Here is a 16,078-nt window from a genome sequence, read left to right on the forward strand (position 1 = left end):
GAATAAATTACCCCGTCCACCCCTACTGCCACCCCTCCAGGGAGAGTCTGTTACAGGGGCAGGATGCAGGCTGGACTTTGTCTCTGTGGCCTGATGTTTTATCAACTCTAGGTGAAACTTCCAAACTTTGACAAGTTTTCATGTGAGTCAGAGCACGACCAGAGCACAGCCATGTGCAGCAGCTCAGCCCTGAGCATGGAAGCTATCTGTACCCCCATAATTCTTCAGGCAGAAATTTGAACCTAGGGCCTTGCGCACTGTGCCATTGAGATCCACCTCCATCTGTGGCTTTCGCCTTGGACAGTAGTTTCCTCTTCCGGAAGCAGCTGGTTTTAACCTATGCTGGCAGTATTTACTTTGCAAGAGAATCTGACACCCACTCAAGCACTGAAGATATATTTTTAATGAATGTATCATTTGGAAGAAAGCATCTCTCCCACTACTGAATCTCCCACAGATGAACCGTTAATGAGCAGGTGATGCAATCAATTTTGGTGCTCAACTGCTGGTTTTACTGTTTTGAATCTGCAAGGTGGTTTCTCTAAGGACACGTGGTCTAGAACTGCTGGCCATTCCAAGGATGAATAATTCCTAAGTATTTATATCTGAATTTTTCAGTGCTGTTGCTCTCTTCACCCCCAAATAAATAATAGTATATGAGTGAGGTACTCTTGGGAATATCAAACCATACTTGTAATAATATAAAAATATGCAAAAATTCTGGGTCATAGAAAAATTTTGAAACATTACTCATTTCTTTGTTCTTATAGCTAAAACACCTGTAAGTAAATGGAATAAATTCATATCAAACTAAGTTATTTTCATTACTTCAGGGTGTATCCTATACCCTTAACCTGTTTGTTTTTTCTTTTTCTTTATTCCCCTATCCTCCCCTACTTTTTTTGGTGATGGGGTAGAGAGATTGGAGACAGCGTCTTGTGTAGCTCAGGTTGGCCTCAAACTCATGGTGTAGCTGAGGCTGGCCTGGAGAGTCTTCCCCTGCCTCTCTCAAGTGCTGAGGTAGAAGGTGTGTAACCCCATCCCGAACGCTGCTTGCTTTTAAAAGGGGACAGAATCAATCAAGGTTTCACACTGAGTAGGTAGTAAAAGGAAATTAAGTGGATTTCTGTTGGCTCCTCCACGTTTACAGCCGATTAATGAATACCAGTTAGGGGGATATTAGTACTTCTTAAGATTTGTTTTAACCCATGTGTATGCGCGCACGTCTCTGTGTGGGCATGCGCGCAGCTGCTGGTGCTCGCTGAGGTCAGAAGAGAATGTCACATCTCTTCGTGAGATGCAGCAGCTGTGAGCAGCAGAGGTGGACGCTGGGGAACTAACCTGAGGCCTCTGCCCTAGCAGGGTGCAGTGTCCAGTGCTGATCTCCACAGGGTACAGATCCCATGTTAATAGAAAGTGTTTACACTTATCAAATCCCCATCACAGTTTGGAGTTGGTTCCTGCATACAGATGCTGATGAGTAAGCAAAGGAAGGCAGAGAGGATCTAATGGCTACTGGCTTCTGAAGCTCAGTAAGAAGGCAGAGAGGACATCGGAGGAGGTCTAACTGACAGCTCGCTTCAGCCAGCTCCAAACAGCCACACGGAAGCACAGGAGTTCGGGAACTGGACAGATGTTTTCCAGGAGAGGCTTCCTGTGATGCTGAAGGGGGGAAGGGTGTTTGCGAAATGCCTTCTCCGTGACTCTGATTTGCATGTTTCTAACGATACTTTGATCAAGGTCAAGGAACTGGAATCAGGAGTGGGTACTTCCTACCTTAGCAATGCCTTGACCACAGGGCAGCCACTAGACACGGATCAAAGGGCTGGACGTCTCTGCACCTGTCTCCTCATTTATAAATTGAACGGGAAGGGGGTGGTGTGGTCTCAAAATGAGAAGGTGATCTGAATCACTTGGGAATTTTTAAAAACATAATACACGGAAGGAAGCCCCTTGGGGATTAGTAAACGTGGTCTAGGCCAGCCTTATTCAGAGGCTCAGGGCTAAGTTGAGAACATGTGGGCTGAGATCCCGCCCGGAGAGACTGGCATGAGCCCAGAGCTGCGTAAGTTACGTGCCGACAAGGACCCAAGGGCTGTCCAGTTTTATTGATGCTAAGGTAATTTAGCCTTGGCTTCCATCCTTCCCAGTTTTGTCCACGATGCCCAGTCCAGGGTTTTGCTATGGGGGAATGTTTGTGTTTACTGGGGCATGGTGGCCTAGAAGCACTCGGAGTCTGAGGTGCCAAGGAGAAGAGCCCCAGCAGAATTCTGATGGCGGAATCACTGTAACCTCCCTCATGCTAGCCTACACTTGGGGGGGGGGGGACACCGTCACACCACCCTCTCTCTCTGCCATTCTGAGAGTTGCCATCATTATAGGATCCCCAAAATGCCCGGACTGAGGCAGACATTTGAAAGGGCCATGCTGTATTCCCACTTGGGTAGTGAAGGACGGTTCTGAGTCGAAGTCCTGGGGCAGCGGTGGTGCGCATGCCGGGAACACTGGCGAGAAGATGCCGCCCAATGCCAAACTCTGTCATTAGCTCATTTAATCACAACGGGATCCCCCGAGTTTGCCCAGAAGAAAACACTCCTAAGAGGAGTTAAGAGGTGTGGGCATGTTGCTGTCAGAGCCAGGAGTCAGACTGAAAGGTCGTGCTTCACGTCTGGGTGTACACTAATCAGCTGTTCCCGAGTATCCTGTCTGGGTCCTCTGCCTCCTACAGAGCCCTGCCTGGAACTAAAAAGGGAACCCAGCCTCTTATTTACTTTTTTTTTTTAAAAAACATTTTTCTTAAATGCATGATTGCTCTCTTTTTATCGTTTGGCAAAGTGTAAAATTTATGTTAGAAAACATTAAAAAAAATCAAACTCAAGCAACTCTAGAGTTGGACTTGCAGCAGAGATACTGGGTCCGTCTTCTTGAGCCTCAGCCGCCGCAGGCAGCCGGCCAGCTCAACAGTCCAGGACAGTGAGGCACCTGGCTGACATGGCTGCTTCCAGGTTTGCATCGGCAGGCCCTGCCCTACAAGAGGACTCAGGAGGCAGGAAGGTCTCTGAGGCTCCGGCTTGCTTTTTACTGTTCAAATGGTTCTCACACAGACTCCCTCCTCCCATAAAGCCACGCCAGGCTTCACTGCATTGCAGACTTGACACTATCCATTATCTAAGGGTCTATCTCAGTCCCAGCTTCTAGGCTGTCTCTGAAAAGGGAGAAAGATGGAAACCACATTTCCACTCTGAACTAAACCACAGGAGAAAAAAAAAAAAGAAAAAAAAAAAAAAAGGAAAAGAAAAAATCGGGCACTCTAAACCAAAGTACATAAAACTTTTAATGAATTAACCTTACAAAAGACAAATGCCATCAAAACATCAGATGGGTTTGGTACAAAACTGGTCCTAGGCTGTGAGGACTAATTCTGGTGGTGGATGGCAATGTGTCGCTGCCACAAGACAAGACAGCAAGGTGACAAAAGCTGCGGGTCTCAGTTGAGGACCACGGACGACCACTGGTGATGAGACACATGGGTTGGTGAGCAGACTCCATGTTGGGTGACGGGAATCAGCTTATTCACAAATACTGAGTGTTTGAATATCAGACTAGGGATGCAGTTACGAGCTACCGTATTTTCCAGAGAAGAACATGCACCAGAAAATAATATACACCCCCCAGTTTTATTGCCTTAAGAATGTATGTTCACTTCACCTCTTCCTCCATCACTTCTCTCAATGCTCTCCTTCCAGGACACGGTGCGAGCACAGTGCAAGCGGCGGGACAATCTGGGCGCACGCGGACACCAAACAGTATGCCACTGGGTCACAGGAACTAGTCTGCAGGGGCTCCGGAGGATGGGACAGAGCACGTACATTGAGACAAAGGGCAAGGGCTGCAGTCAGAAAGTGCGTGGTACCTTCCTGCAAGTACACTCTTCTTGTCAGGAAGAGACAGCTTCTCAGGATGCCAAGTTGCTCTGAGAAAGGGACCTTGACATCTCGGTGTTTACAAAGTACGTCTTCAGGTCCCCTTTCCCCTTCACGTTGATGATACCCCGACATGTGCACGTGTAGCCGAGTGTCTGCAGGATGAGGCTTGTCTCCTCAGTCACCTAGAGGTCACAGAAACACAGAGGGATTACTTCCCAAAGTCGACGAGACTTCAAACAGGGTCAGAAGGCCTTCCTGCTTCTGCCTCAAGAATTATATTCCTGAGAAATTAATAGAAAAGGAAATGTGCCAGAAAAATTTAAAGTCTATAATGCTTATTTTACCGCTGGTATGAGGGAAAAAAAAGCTGGAAAGAGCCCACCTGCCAAGTGATGTTCAGGATTAAGTCACCTATGGTCTATGGGGGAGGGATAACTAACATGAAATATCTTGGAAAACCTTATGGAGACACACTGTAGAAAACTTCCTAAAGTGTACACACACTTTGGAGTTTAAATGAGTTACCCTATAATTTGGCGGGTGGCGGCAATACCTCTCGGTCACCATAGGCCATCAGGTAAAAGCCTGGTGCCAGGTATGGTTAACTTTTTGAGTTGGTGGCCATTACATTACAGGCTACTGCCACCACTCTTGGTTACCTTCCAGAGCCTGTCGGCAACACTGTTACTGAAGACACCACACACTTGAGTCACAGGGCACGGGGAAACTTGGCACAGACCCGAAGGCTTCATCCCCACTGATTAGCTTTCATCATATTGGAAGATTCTAGGCATGATACTGGTGGAGAAAAACAGCCAGCAATCTTACAGATGAACCTGCGGTTGACAATGACTGGCCTGGCACAATAGGCCTTCATAAGCCACAAAACAGAATCCACACGTGGCACCACTAAGCTGGGTCAAATACCTGTGGCTGGAAAGGTCATAGCTCTAGGGGACATCTTAATTTTGTCATTCCGCTGACTGGATGTGGTATAAATCGCACCCTAAGCTCTCATGATTCTACCTGTAAATTAACAGATCTCCGGACACTAATCAGAAAAGCTTCTTTCTCACTCGAGGATAATTAATGGAGACCGTGAACTGGCCAGTATGCAGAGAGTAAGAGATCGTGAGCTGCTCAGCTCGATACGGTATCTCTGTTTCATACCTCTTACGCCCAAGAACCAGGGATCATCCCAGAAGAGTGGATGGAAAGACTGTAGTGGCCAGAGGCAGTGGACAAGCACGGTGAAAGTGTTTTTTGGACACAAGAGGGCAGCTTCATCTAAGGCTGCGCTTGCTGTGTCTGCATGCACGGTATCTGTGTAGGGCAAGCCACACAGCATTCAGAATGGAAGAGGGAACCAGGGTGTTCTGTCCCTAGCTGAGGCACTATTGGCAAGTGACGGCTGCAAGGGGAGGGAGAGTCAGTTTCCTTCAGGTATGTGGCTCCTGGGAGGCCACCCGTATGCCAGAAGATGGCCGTTTATTCATGCACATATGCTGCAGATGCGCACACTAGCGGCCTGAGGCAGGTTCTATGGGTTTTAAAAAGAAAGGGGCCGTGAAACCGGAAGAGGATGATCTGTGAAGCTTTCAGTCATAAAAAAGATTGCATTTCTGTCTCATTTGGAATGAGAGCAGGCTGCATCCTAGGAGGAAGCCTGCCTGGTGCTCACACCAGTTTCCGGGTCAGCACAGCAGCAGTCTGCAAACCTCCTGGGTCTCCACGGAGCTCTGCTCTAGTTTCACACAGGGCGCTGTCATGTTGCACAGTGACCGGGTAGCACACAGTTAAAAATGGAAATGTATTCAGAGGCAGACTCATCTTCCTTTGCGGTCAGTGTGTTATGTCTTTTATCAAGTATTAGGATGTTCAGTAATCTCCCACATTCTCTTCTCTGCTATCCCAGGTCGTTCATTTTCTTTCCCAAACTACAAGAGACCATCTTCCTCCTCTATGGGCCGCTCTCTGGCCATGCCTACGCCTAGCTTCCCTCATCTTTTCCCCTAGAGACCTCATAAGGCCTTTCTTTGTTGCCTCTGTCCTATGGGCATTGCCCATTCTCACCAAAGACCAATATTTAAAAGGGGGGATAAAGAAAAGAAAAACAAAAAGGTACAGATCAGAGCAGGCACACCGGCACCACCGTGCTCTCTGCAAGCATCTGCTCAAAGAACCTTCCAGGAAGGAAAAGCCTCACATATCCCTCCCACCTCCTTTTGGGTTTCTTTGGATGCCAGATCTCCACACAAGGCTAGAGATGGGATTTAGAACAAAGTCCTTGACCTTTGTATGTCATGATTTGAGTGACATTTCTATTTCTAATGTTGCTTGGGAAAGAGAAAATGCAGCTCCAAAGCTTCTACAGAACGAAGGTGCTGCAACATCCCAACCCTTCATTGTAGAAGTGACCTTAAAATCATCTAGGAACCAGACCAGAGACCAGAACTCCCAAACACTTCAGTATATCTGGTCTTTAGCCAAGTCAGGCCCAAGGGCATTTCTGGCATATGGGCAAATACATGAACACACAGTCAAGCTCCCTGCCTCTAAGTCTGTCTACTGTCATCCCCCCATGAGAGAGCTCAGGCAACGACTAGAGATTATAGTTCCTGATGAATGGGATCACTGGGTGTGGCTGTTAGGGGTACCTGCTCCAGTGGGCCTATCTAAGTGATCTTTGTCTAACAGCCAGGGCAGGTAGAGAGGAAGTCGTTGACTAGTGCCTAGGCAGAAGTGTGCGGGAGAAGCTTCCCACAGCATCTGAAAGCAACCTCGAATCAACCTCCCTTTCTGGTTTGTTAGCTCACTTTCCATGATGGCTCGAAACATGGCCTGTTTTAAGATGCTGGCATACTTGTGACCACACAGCTGTGATGACATGGTGCACCCCTTGTCTCTAACGCAGCACCACTCCACAGTGCGAGGGCGCCGGGCCACTGGCATGTTTTCTGCTCCAGGCTCAGCATGTGAATGGAACCAGGAATTAAATGAGCTGAGGTACCAACTCCAGGGGCACAGCTGCCTTCTGGGTAGCCTCATTCCTAGCTTTTGTACTGTCTTGACTGGTTGACCACTGCTTAGCTACAGAACTGGAAGATTCCCATCACCGTTCCTGTAATAATTTTTTTCTCATTTTTACAGCAATTTCTACTCTTCCCCCTCCCCTAGAATGTGATTAGCACACTTTTAATTAGAGTTACTATAGCCATGGATGAAATTGATTTAATGAGCAGTGGGGATATTAACATAAAATGATTTAATTTTCTCAGTTGTTGTTATAATTTGTCAGATATTGTCTTTCTTTCCTTTGGGTGGATTATAGAGATTTGGGGTCATCTAGAGCTCTTGAGATATCTTTCTAGGAGACTGTTATTCTGTCCTTTCTGTCAGTCTTATCTTCATTTCTCCCACTTCTCAGTCTTCATCCTTTTATCTTCTGATATCTACACTGTCCCTCCAAGGAAGTCGGGGCTACCTGAGGTTTGAGCCACAGACCTCCCCTGCAAAGTCTTTATGTATGTGATGGAGTCAGCGAAGGGAATAGTTCAAAAGTCATTTCCTTGGCTCTCAGTACAGGAGAGCACCTTACTTCTGGGGCACTCAGGGTTCTGCGCTACCATCCTGCCTTGCAGGTCTCTTTTGGACAGATGATTTGTTTTCTAAAGGCCCATGGCTTTCTCATTTTTAGAGTCTGGCTGGTGTCATTCCTAACAGTTAATATGAAAACTAAAAATTTCCTTATAAAAGGATTTAAATAAACCCTAAGTTTTCCTACTTAAATTTTTGTTATAATTTATTATTAATTATCGTCATCATCACTATCAATGACAGCTCTCAAGAGAGCATCATCACTATTATAATCAATGACAGTTCCCAAGAGGTCCAAGGTGGCTGAGAAGAGACTGAGTTACCTGTATTTTGTCCAGGACCCCGGTGCTGTCCATCCTGCTGGCTACGTTGACAGTGTTGCCCCAGATGTCATACTGTGGTTTCTGAGCCCCTATGACACCAGCTATTACAGGCCCATGGTTGATACCTGCAACACGTCAGAGCTGGGTTAGCAAGATTCGAATCACAGCAACCGTCTTCAGTCAGAAAGCCCCCAAACCATGCATGAAGCATCGATGTTAAACAAGTCTCAACCAAATCCATCAAGTACAAGACTTCAGAGTCCAGAGCAGTTCCACCATTACCATCTCAAGATGCTACAGTGCTGTGCCTGCTAGTGTTCCGTTTAGAGCTCGGCCCATGTTTGTAATTTTGTTGACCCTCCTCTGTCATAAGACCGGGTGCTTTGAAACACTCAGTGTTATGACAAATTCTTTTCTTGATGTCGATAAGGAGTCTCAGGTGAGAAGTCATCGTAAGACTCTTCCAGAATGCACAATTACGTGAGTTTCATCTTGTCTGCTTTCCTTTTGGGGTTGGAGCTTTGTGGTGCATCTCGGGCTGACTTTGAACTTCGAAGGCTGACATCAGAGGTGTGAGCTATCATTCTGAATATAGTTAATGTTCACTTCCAAATACACACGTTTTAACTGTGTTCCCTGAGTGGACGAACTCAGTGTTCCTTACCTCCCTTTTGCCCACATGACAACCTCAGGGGTCACCACAGCCACACAAATGCAGCATCTCTGACTTCCATGAACTGCCCTTCATGCTTCCCCACCTGAAACTCTCCTCTAACAGTCGTGACAACTCTAGGAGGTGGGTCAGGCCACCATTATTACCATTTTGTAAGGGTAAGGCATCAGAGGCAGATGCCATAATAGAGGCAGAAGGTGGGGTCAAGCCAGGAGTGGCTTCTGGGTCCTAACAACACATCTCGTCTCTACCTGTGCATGTGGTTTTTACCTGTATGGACTTGATGCTTATGAACTTGTTCTGGATGGTGATGTATTTTGCTACACTGTTTTCCAATGTGCTTCCAGCGTTTCCTTGAACTAGACAGAGGAGCTACTGAAGTCTGCACTAAAGAAAACAAAACCACTAACCCGTGTAATAAAAGGGGCCCTGCAGAACCCAAATTTCGGGATTTAAAAAATATCACTGGAACAGCATGTACAATATACTGGAATTTAGAAACAATGAGGGGACTTTGTGAGCCTTGAGACTGTAGAAGAGTGGGGCTGGTTGAGGTTGCCCTGCGCGAGGAAGAGACACACTACATCCTGCTGGGATGGAAGTCCTCCCCCACCAAGTCTCTAAGAATACTGAACACAAATGTTGTAGATAAATCCACAGGGCTCTCTTTCTGGCCTGGCTGGTCCAGTTCTTGCTGAGACACAAAGGATCTGTATGTAGGAGTGAGTTTTGGAGTAAGCAGGCTTTATGCACTACTTCCCCAGATAAATAAGGCATCCTGGGCCACCACTACCCTTTCAATCAGCTGAAATTGTGAACCCTGGTTACTGCTGGATTGGTATCAGGGGGGAGCCTTGTCTAGTGTTGGGGCACAGAGATAGTACCTACTACCAGAATGTCTATGCCTGGGATTGTCTCAGCCCACTTCAAAGTATATGCTGATTGCATGCCTGGAGAACTTAGTTCAAGCGCACAGACCCTGAAGTATTTTGGGATGGAATGGAGGAGGACCATTGGAACAGCAGCTGCTGTTTTACATTTTCTCCTGTGTTTGGTGCCCTCACCCTGAAGAACGACCACAACTGTATTAACAAGGGCATTTCTGAGAGCTGTAGATTCTGACTACAGACCTGCTTAGTGATGCATTTTAGGGAGGATTTTTTTTTTTTTTTTTTTTTTTTTTTTTTTACAGTGGGAAGCTAAGCTCACAAACAAAATCTAAATACTAGTCCATAAAATCCTGCAGCTACAAGAGGCGATGAATGCATTCCTCTTTGCTCCTGTGGCATACTCAGCAAAATTTAACTTCTGCTGTAGACATCTGGCTCTGTCCCAAGGGTCAGAGCACCTAGGGGTCAGGTCAAGATGCTGGCCTGGGATTCTAACCCCTCACCCTCCAGCATTTCTTCTGGATATTTACAGATTTCTGCTTGGACAGCATCTCTTGGGGATGGGTGGGTCTGAACTGGTTATGGTTGGCAACAGGCTATGTCTACTTGGTGCACAGTGAGTGCACATGACTTGTCTCAGGTTCTATGGCCTGGCACGCCAAGAGTGACTCTTACTCTTGATGGAACCATTGCTTTTTGTGCTGATTTTACTCTATGATCCCCGTGTTAACTGGAACTTGGTAATAAATACTCTGTTGTGAAGTCAGGCAAGGAACACCTCTTAGGGGCACCTGAGGGTTTGGGCAAGGGGAAACAAAGGCAAATAAACATCAGGTTAACAGACTACAGGACTCGTCATGCGTAGGCTGACTAGAGAGATGTAAGTTACTGAATACTCAGAAGAAAGCAGGCACTCAACAAATACCCACGGATGGAGGGCATTACTACTCATGAAAATTCAGAAAGTTTGTATCTAAACCAATTATTATTTTCCCCAAGACTGATCAGCAGTGAGCAACTGGTCTCAAACCACACTGTCACTCATTTCTTGGGTCCATGCTGGCTCGCTGCACGCCTCCTAACTTTATCAGTGGAAGAGAGAAGGCCTGTGTGGTTGGAAGATATAACAGTGCAGTGTCTCTGTTCTTCCAGCAGAGATGCTTAACTGCAAAGCTTAGGCCACTCCAGCGGGCGACTTTGGGAAGCACTGATGTCCTGCCTGACTTACCTGCTTTAGTGAAGCATGTGGCGCTGTGGTCTAATGCTATTTTTGCAGAGCTCGGTCTTTGCTCCTGTGCATTTCCCGAGCTTCTGTTTCTCTGCACAACATCCCCTCTCTTTGGCCATGTTGCTTACTGCTCTTTGTTGGGCTTAACTTTGGTGGCCCTTAAGTTCATGATTTGTGGAATTCACCAGCTCTGCAGCAGGCTGCTGCTTAATGTTGCTCTCCTGGCCTTCGGAGGTGAACCTGCCTTTTCCTTTTTCAGATTTGTGAAGATGTGGAAAAGTTCTGAGCGTCTCTAATCCACCATCCTACCTTTCCCACTACTGAGAACACACTGGATGTTAACACTTAGGACAGACACAGAGTCATCCTGTTCTCATGATATATGACTGGGCTGACATGCAATATATGGAAACACACAATGTTTGGAAATGGTATTGGGTCACACAGAAAGCTCAGTGTTCAGGTGGTGATGCTAATTAAGGTGATGGGGTCTTCAAAAGGATGAACCTAGTGATTACGTCACTGTGAGGGTTAGCTCAGCTCTCCTGGATGCAGACTGTTGCAAAGAGTAAGTTTAATCTGCCAGCTTCTCTGGCCTCCTGCTTTGCTAAGTACATTTCTCTCACATGTACAACTACCGTGATGTCATTGCCCCATGCTGCGATGTAACCATGAGGCTCGCACCATAGGCCAAATGGACCATTAGCAACTGATCCTTCACTACCAGCTGCAAAAACTATGAGCTGCCCACCAACCTTTAAAAAAATGAAAGTATCCAGGGATTACATTACAGCAACAGAGTGGTACCATCCCAGTCTGAGGACACCATTTCCCAGGCTGTCAAGAAGCTATATAAAGAGAGCTCTGGTCTAGGATCCAAGAGATGTGTGATGTAGATGGTGGCTGGCAGGGCAGAGTCCTGATCCCCTTGCCTCTCTGACTTCTGTGTTTGCAGAGTCTAGATGAAGGCTGACCCATACAGAAATGACACAGTGCAAATCGCAGCAGGCCTGGGCTGCTCACAACCAACAGTGTGTGTGAAGAAGAACATCTCACTTGCCACCAGGAGAGTTTTTAGAATTCTGGTCACACATATAGAGAAGGAAGAAAACAACTTCAAATATCTAGATAGTTCCACCCCCTCCAAATTAGAAATCTGTATGCAAAAAAGTTATAAACCACAGATGGAGCCTGACACAAGAACTGCTTGTCTGTGGACTAACAGAAGAACCAAAATGTGTTGCCAAGAAAAAAAAAAAAAAAAAAATAGTCAAAGAAGTTCTGACAAGTCACAAATTCCTGCAGACACCAAGCATACATTACGGGCCAGCTGTGTGCTAAGTCGATGGCTTCAAACACTGATTTTTTTTTTTAAAGTAAGACTTTGGAAAAGGCAAGTCATCATGAAACATGCTAAATATCAACTTAATGCTTGCTATAAAAAAATCTTCTCAGAAATCAAGAAGTTTCTTTTTTCCACAGTAAATCAGATGTTGCAATTCTTTCTTCTCCGCAAGATAGAAAGAAACAGGAAAAACTACCTGGGACACACACTTTTGTGTTCTTCAAGGCTGTGGCCCTGTGACTGCAGGACTTGATTTCAGTGTTTGGTTTCTGAGGCAGAGTCTCATATAGCCTCCACTGTTCTTGAACTGTTAAGCAGCTGAGGATGGTCGTGAACTTCCTGCTTCTAACTCTCACCAGAGCTGAAAGTGCACGTGCATACACCACCCCCATGCTAAGATGCACTCTGTTCAATGACATCTCTTATCTCTGGCACAGCTCTTGATGGCTGGCCATTGGTAACAACAGCAAAGCAATGGCAGCTTCTAATCCATAAGGCACAGCGAATGAACGATTCTGTGCTAGGTAGACCCGTGGCTGATGGGAGGCTCCAGACACTAAGATACAGCAAGCACCAACTCTACCTAATGAACCATGCTTCTGTTCCTAGAGTTCATCCAAAGAGACTGTCTCTTCAGATTTCACAAAAGTGATTCTGGGGCTCCAAGTTTCCTTATACCCTTCCGTATGCAGCTAGATCTACTGCGCTGGTACCTCTGTAACTGCTTAGGTTCACCAGCACCAGGATCCCCATTGATTTTTGTGGTGGTTTGTATATGCTTGGCCCAGCGAATGGCACTATTAGGAGGTGTGGTCTTGTTGGAGTAGGTGTGCCCCTGTGGGGGTGGGCTCTGGAAGACAGTAGTCTGCTTCCGGCTTCCTTTGGGTGAAAATGTAGAACTCTCAGCTCATCCTGCACCATGCCTGTCTGGATGCTGCCATGCTTCCTGCCTTGATGATAATGGACTGAACCTCTGTACCTGTAAGCCAGCCCCAGTAAATGTTTGCTTATGGTGTCTCTTTGCAGCAATAAAACCCTAACTAAGACACTTCCCAAGGCTTTATTCCTCATCCCAGACCTTTGCAGCTGCTCTGATAACTTTGCACAACATACCCACTCGCAGTTTGAAGTCATTGAAGGAGTGCTTATTGATGGCATCCAGTTTTCCCACCAGGGCATATGCGAACTCCACCATGGTGCCTATGTGCATGTACTGACGCTCAGGTTCCTGAAAGAGATCAAAGGCATCCACACTGGGTTAGAACCACAGACTGGCATCATTATGGCATCATTACTCCCATTACTCAGTCATGAGCCAGGGCCCATCCTGAAGGAAGGACTCCCACCTTTGTGAGACTTGAACCTCATCTCAAGGAAATATTTTATCGGAATCTATTGTTGGAGTCAAAGCATGACATTAACCTCTGGAACACAGTGGCCTGGCATTGCAGGCATCTTCGGGAGAAAGCATCATCACTCAGAGAGGTGAACCGCCTCAGATCTCCATGTTCTACATATAAGGCACTGGAAGCAGTGAACTTTGAGGATAGCTAAATCCTCATTGTCCACATACCCAACCTTTTCAAGGCTGGCCCAGCCAAGGGGATCTTGCTGCTTGCTTTGCTCTGGGTTCTGCTGGAGTTGACCGGTGGGTGCCCCATGAAGATGAGAGGGCCTACTTTGATGATGGAGGTTGGTTCTCACCATTTGGAGCAGGCCCACCACTCCCCGATGGCAGCTGATATTCCTCCCCTCAGCTCTGGCCACACACTCCTTACTTTGCCTATTCAGGACTCAAGGTGGGCATGCTGAGGGCTGAGTTTTGTGTGGAAGTCCAACCTTAGACACTCAGAACGTAATTTCATATCTTTGGAAATTGTTACGGGATGGACGCTCCTGTAAGAGTAGATTGAGACCAGATGTATTCAGAGGGATGCCACGTGAGGACTCAGGAAGGAGCTGCCATCTCTATCTGAGATGCCTCAGGAGAACGTGGCCGCAGAAACACCCCAATTTTGAACTTCTGGCTCCAGAATGAAAAGGCAGTGAGCACAGAAAGCCACCAGTTCTGGTTTCTGTTATGAGCTCATGCAGACAAACACAGGGGAATCCTGCCCTTCACTCACCCCTGAGTGTTTGTATGAAGCACTTCATATAAAGTTATGTTTATTTTTTCCCCCCTTTCTGGCCGTGTATTTAACAAACTTATTCATCCCAAATGACAGACCACTTCCTGGATCATATATAACATGGCCTTTGGTATCTCTCCAGAGATGAGGAAGATGAAAACCAACTGTTGGAGATTCTACAGGGGTGAGGTAGAAGAGCTGGAAGACAGAAGACATAAAGCTTGCATTCAAGATGACAGGAAGTGGACGGAGACAACCAAGGGAACAGACTGCAGGAAGAACACAATGACACAAGGGCTACTTGGGGAATTGATCCAGCACTTCAATATGGACAAAGTTTTGGAAAAGCAGAGGAGAAGGAGGAAGGGAGAGATTCACAATGGAGGCGGCTGAGGAGAACTATTCAGATCAAGGGGAATCAGATTGGTTTTATCATGTTTAGGTGGGTGGTTTATATCTTTATTAATTTATTGTTTAGAGGCATTGTGGATTGAGAATTTAACATATAAACCTGTTATATAAGTTACTGGTTGTTGAATCATGTTTTTACCGGGCTCTAGAGGACAGTGCGTGAAGGCAATGACTGAAAGGCAGATGGAACCAGCAGTTCCAGCTCTGTTGCCCAAGTGAGGTGAGGGCGCATGGACCCATGGAACGAGATGTGTGGGTACCGGGCTTGGGAACTAACCTCGTAGGGGATTGGAGCCACCCCGCACTAGAGTAGCTTCTTGGAGTGAGATCATTGGCTGATAGCAACAGATTCATTTTTTTTATTTTTACAGAAACAAATATAGACATTGGAGAGGTGCCTCACTGAAGCAGGTTCTCACTGTGGCTCTGTTGATAACACTGTGTTCTGGGGCTTTCCTGGACTTTACAGTGTTTATTTGCATTGCTGTCTCTACCCACTGGTGCTAATCGCACCCCCTATCTCTAGTGGAAATGACCCACCCCCTAATGTCTCTGGAAACAAATGTTCCCTGGGGGAAGGCATGGTGGGTCAGAAAAAGGATTATTCTAAGCTGAGAACTTCTGAAGTAAATAATGTAAATGTGAAAGGACAAGCAGGAGTAGGGTTCTCGTTAAGAGATAAATGAAGTAGTACTGCGCCCACAGTCTTAGGGTTGTGATTCCACCATTCTGCGATGGAACACCATGACTACAGCAACTTGGGTGGGGGAGAGGGTTTATTTGATTTATACTTCTACATCACTATTCATCTTAGGAGAAATCCATGACAGGAACTAAAAACAAGGTGGAAATGTGGAGGCAGGAGCTGACGCAGAGGCCATGGAGGGGTGTTGCTTACTGGCTTGCTCCTTGCAGCTTGCTCAAGCCTGCTCTCTTGCAGAATCCAGGACCACAAGTTCAGGGATAACACTAACCCCAGTGTGCTTGGCCCTCCCCTGTCCATCACTAATTAAGAAATACCCTACAGCCAGATCTTGTAAATGCATTTTCTCAATTGCTCCCTCCTTTTCAGATAAGTTCAGTCCTTCTTAAGTTGACACAAATCCAGCCAGAACAACTATAAATACTTATAAAATATTCTGGTGGAGATGCAGTTTCACCACCACCACCACCACCACCACCACCATCATCATGATCATGTATGTATGATGCCGGTGTAGGGGAGTATGCATGGATAACTTCATTGAGTTGGTTCTTTCTTTTCACATCTACACAAACTCTGGGGATTGAGTCCATGTTGCCAGGCTTGCACAAAGTGCTTTGAAGTGTGATCTACCTCACTACTTCACTACTTCACTACTTCACTACCTCACTAGCCCATGATGCTGTTTTTTTTTTTTTTTTTTTTTTTTTTTTTTTAAGAACAGTGAGGCTTGTATCAAAGGCTGTTAATACATTTGTCTCCACGGTTCATGAGGAACTAGGATCCAACGCTTGTGTAGTGAGGTGAACGCACCTTTCTTTACAACAGAGCAACACGTCACTGACTCCAACCA

The 16,078-nt window shown here is 46.3% G+C and overlaps 1 protein-coding gene across 2 annotated transcripts in view; it reads right to left on the bottom strand.

Moving 5' to 3' along the window:
* Nucleotides 1–3,311: 3,311 nt before the first annotated feature.
* Nucleotides 3,312–16,078, bottom strand: part of ADCY2 (adenylate cyclase 2) — a 370,486-nt gene continuing 357,719 nt past the window's right edge. For both annotated transcript variants that reach the window (XM_080933614.1, XM_080933613.1), the window contains exons 23-25: nt 13,096–13,210; nt 7,847–7,971; nt 3,312–4,108 (exon numbers count right to left, since the gene is read on the bottom strand). In XM_080933614.1, the coding sequence (XP_080789740.1) occupies nt 3,956–4,108; nt 7,847–7,971; nt 13,096–13,210 (393 nt within the window). In that variant the 3' untranslated portion in view covers nt 3,312–3,955. The remainder of the gene's footprint in view (nt 4,109–7,846; nt 7,972–13,095; nt 13,211–16,078) is intronic.

Source organism: Micromys minutus (assembly GCF_963924665.1).
Source record: "Micromys minutus genome assembly, chromosome: 20".
Classification (NCBI taxonomy): Eukaryota; Metazoa; Chordata; class Mammalia; order Rodentia; family Muridae; genus Micromys; species Micromys minutus.